Source organism: Perkinsus marinus (genome assembly GCF_000006405.1).
Source record: "Perkinsus marinus ATCC 50983 genomic scaffold scf_1104296936642, whole genome shotgun sequence".
In the NCBI taxonomy this organism is placed as follows: domain Eukaryota; phylum Perkinsozoa; order Perkinsida; family Perkinsidae; genus Perkinsus; species Perkinsus marinus.
The window spans coordinates 31676-34046 of NW_003214088.1; the positions used below are offsets into that span (position 1 = coordinate 31676).

At 46.4% G+C, this 2371-nt stretch overlaps 1 protein-coding gene across 1 annotated transcript; it reads right to left on the bottom strand.

Moving 5' to 3' along the window:
* Positions 1-1803: 1803 nt before the first annotated feature.
* Positions 1804-2310, bottom strand: Pmar_PMAR001944 (ATP-binding cassette transporter, putative; the record flags this gene model as incomplete). The annotated part of the gene is made up of 1 exon (XM_002783680.1): positions 1804-2310. The coding sequence occupies one exon, from the start codon at positions 2308-2310 to the stop codon at positions 1804-1806; it is 507 nt and encodes a 168-aa protein (XP_002783726.1).
* Positions 2311-2371: the final 61 nt, after the last annotated feature.

The window sequence follows — 2371 nt, forward strand, 5'->3', positions numbered from 1 at the left end:
AAGCCACTAGCTAGTTTGTCATGGATACTCGATGAATATCCTGCATTATGCCGGCTGCATATGACAGCTCACAGTTCACAACGGTTTGTCTAAAGTGCCTTGCTAATAGCAAGTTGCTATCACGGGAAGTGCAGTACAGCTAAGTCCGAATCCGTGCAGAACGGTCACGATAATGACATCCCTTTACGTGGAATCAGCACTGGTAAGTGCGACCGGCTGTTTATACTCGGGGGACTTCGCGAGTAATATCCGCCGAGTCACACGACCCGAGTATGCATCTGATATCGGGTATCGGATGCTCGTGAGATCAGCTGCTTAGTACGCATCATTGTACAGACATTCAGGTTGAATAATCCCAATCAAAATGAATATTATTCATTGAATATCGTTTAGTTTCAGCGACTCGAAGCTCGTGTCAGCTCAAACACTCTACTTTCATCTGGTTTAACGCAACACTATTGAAAAAACATCGAAGTTAGAAATTCAGACGAGATCGATAGCTGAGCTTCAGCAGGTGAGGCTCAACCAAAAATGCACAATCACATCCGCTGCCGAACCCCACATAAACCGGCGACCAGCTGCAGGTATTAATGCCGTGAGATCGTCCCCCATGTAGGCTTGGTAATGCCTCAACCGCGGCTCTTCCTTACTCCTAGTCGAGCTTGCTGCTTCACCAGCGTCTATCGAGTTCAGCTTCAACTCAGCCTCCATCTGTAGAGACAGAATCTTGTTACCGAAAACCTTGAAAAAAAGAAAAAAAAAGGCCACCCTACTTCCACCGCAGCCATTCAGGTGCTCGAACCCACCTGCTAAGATTACGCAGTGAGTGCCTTGGGCGGTTGCCGTAGCATCTTCCCGAGAGTCGATCACATAATCAACACCGGTGATCCATAGCTACAAAGCATGTGACAATCGAATTCAGGACGCCAGATCACTCCGTTATATGCACATAGCAACAGCCCGCGATTTTCATGCATATCGTACACAGCCATGAGTTGAATGTGGGCCGTAGCATGATTATCATAACCATCGGGTTATCATAACCCGAAGGTGCGAACATGATTTTTCAGCCACGGATGGCCCAAGTCGCGGCTAAAACCGGACTATGTTGAATGTGAGCGTCTGTGTTCTTATGCTACATCATAGGAACACAGAGCAGCCATATCGGAGACTTAGTCGACCAGTCGCTGGCCCCAGAAGTTACATAGCTTGTCATCCCATACCGGGAACCGATGAGAGAGGTACGAGGAGACCCCCTAGAAATAGGTGCGAGCAGTACGACGATGTGTGATTCTCGACGGCCCACGTTGTGCCGCATAACAGCTATGTATTGACTGCAGATGCTGACCATTCCCTGAACCGTTCAGGCTAAATGCCACCATAACGATCGTCGAAAATCTGTCAGTGCGCGGTAAGAAAGCGATGTTGCAGCACCCGCAATTAACCTTGTCTACTGCGTAAACATCATTTACCTTGATAAGATGTATTAAGCGTGGGAAAATATCGAGGTTGTGATTAGACAAACTAGCGACTGAACACTTCCTATAGACTGTGGCCATAGCTATTTGACAACACAGAAAGCTAATGCTGCAGACAATGTCTGTATACAGGAGATAATTAAATAAAATTGTTCTTTCCCGGACCTCAATCGATTCAACACAAAATCAAATGTATAGTGCCTAGGATGGTGATCTAGAACCCAGGGCACCCGGGTCATGACTCCTACTCATCCCTATCAAGAACTCCCCAATAGAGTGACTTCGACTCAAACTCTTTTAAACCCGACTTGTATAGAAAAATGGCTTAGAAGACGTACCTAGCCTTTCTCTTCAGAACGATATTGGTGCCAATACGGAGAACAACAATGAGTCCCAGCAGAACACCAATATCAAGCCCGACCAGATCAGACTTGGAATCATTGATTTCGGCTAGTCGGGTGTAATCAAAACCGAATTCGGTAAAGAAGGCTAAATTGACACCATACTTCAAAGCACACAGCCATTGAACCCATCGTAGCCAGACTGGGATATTACTGATGCTAGTGAACAACCCAGAAAAGACCGTCTGTGGAACAAAAAGCAAGGGGATCAACTGAATGGCTTGGGCACCCGAATTGACAGCGGCTCCTACCATCTGTGCTAAGGAGACCGAAGAAACATTCATAACCCACGATATGAGGAACCAATAGAATATGCTGCCTTGAAAGTTCATCATATAGTACGCAATGAGGACTTGTACAATGGAGTCGAGAAGAGATAATGGGAACTCAACCATCATCTTGGCGATCGTATAAGGGATGGTAGAGTACATATTGCTGGCATACTCCCTGAGAAAGATACCACGTTGCTCAGGAAAGTGCAAGATGGTCGCT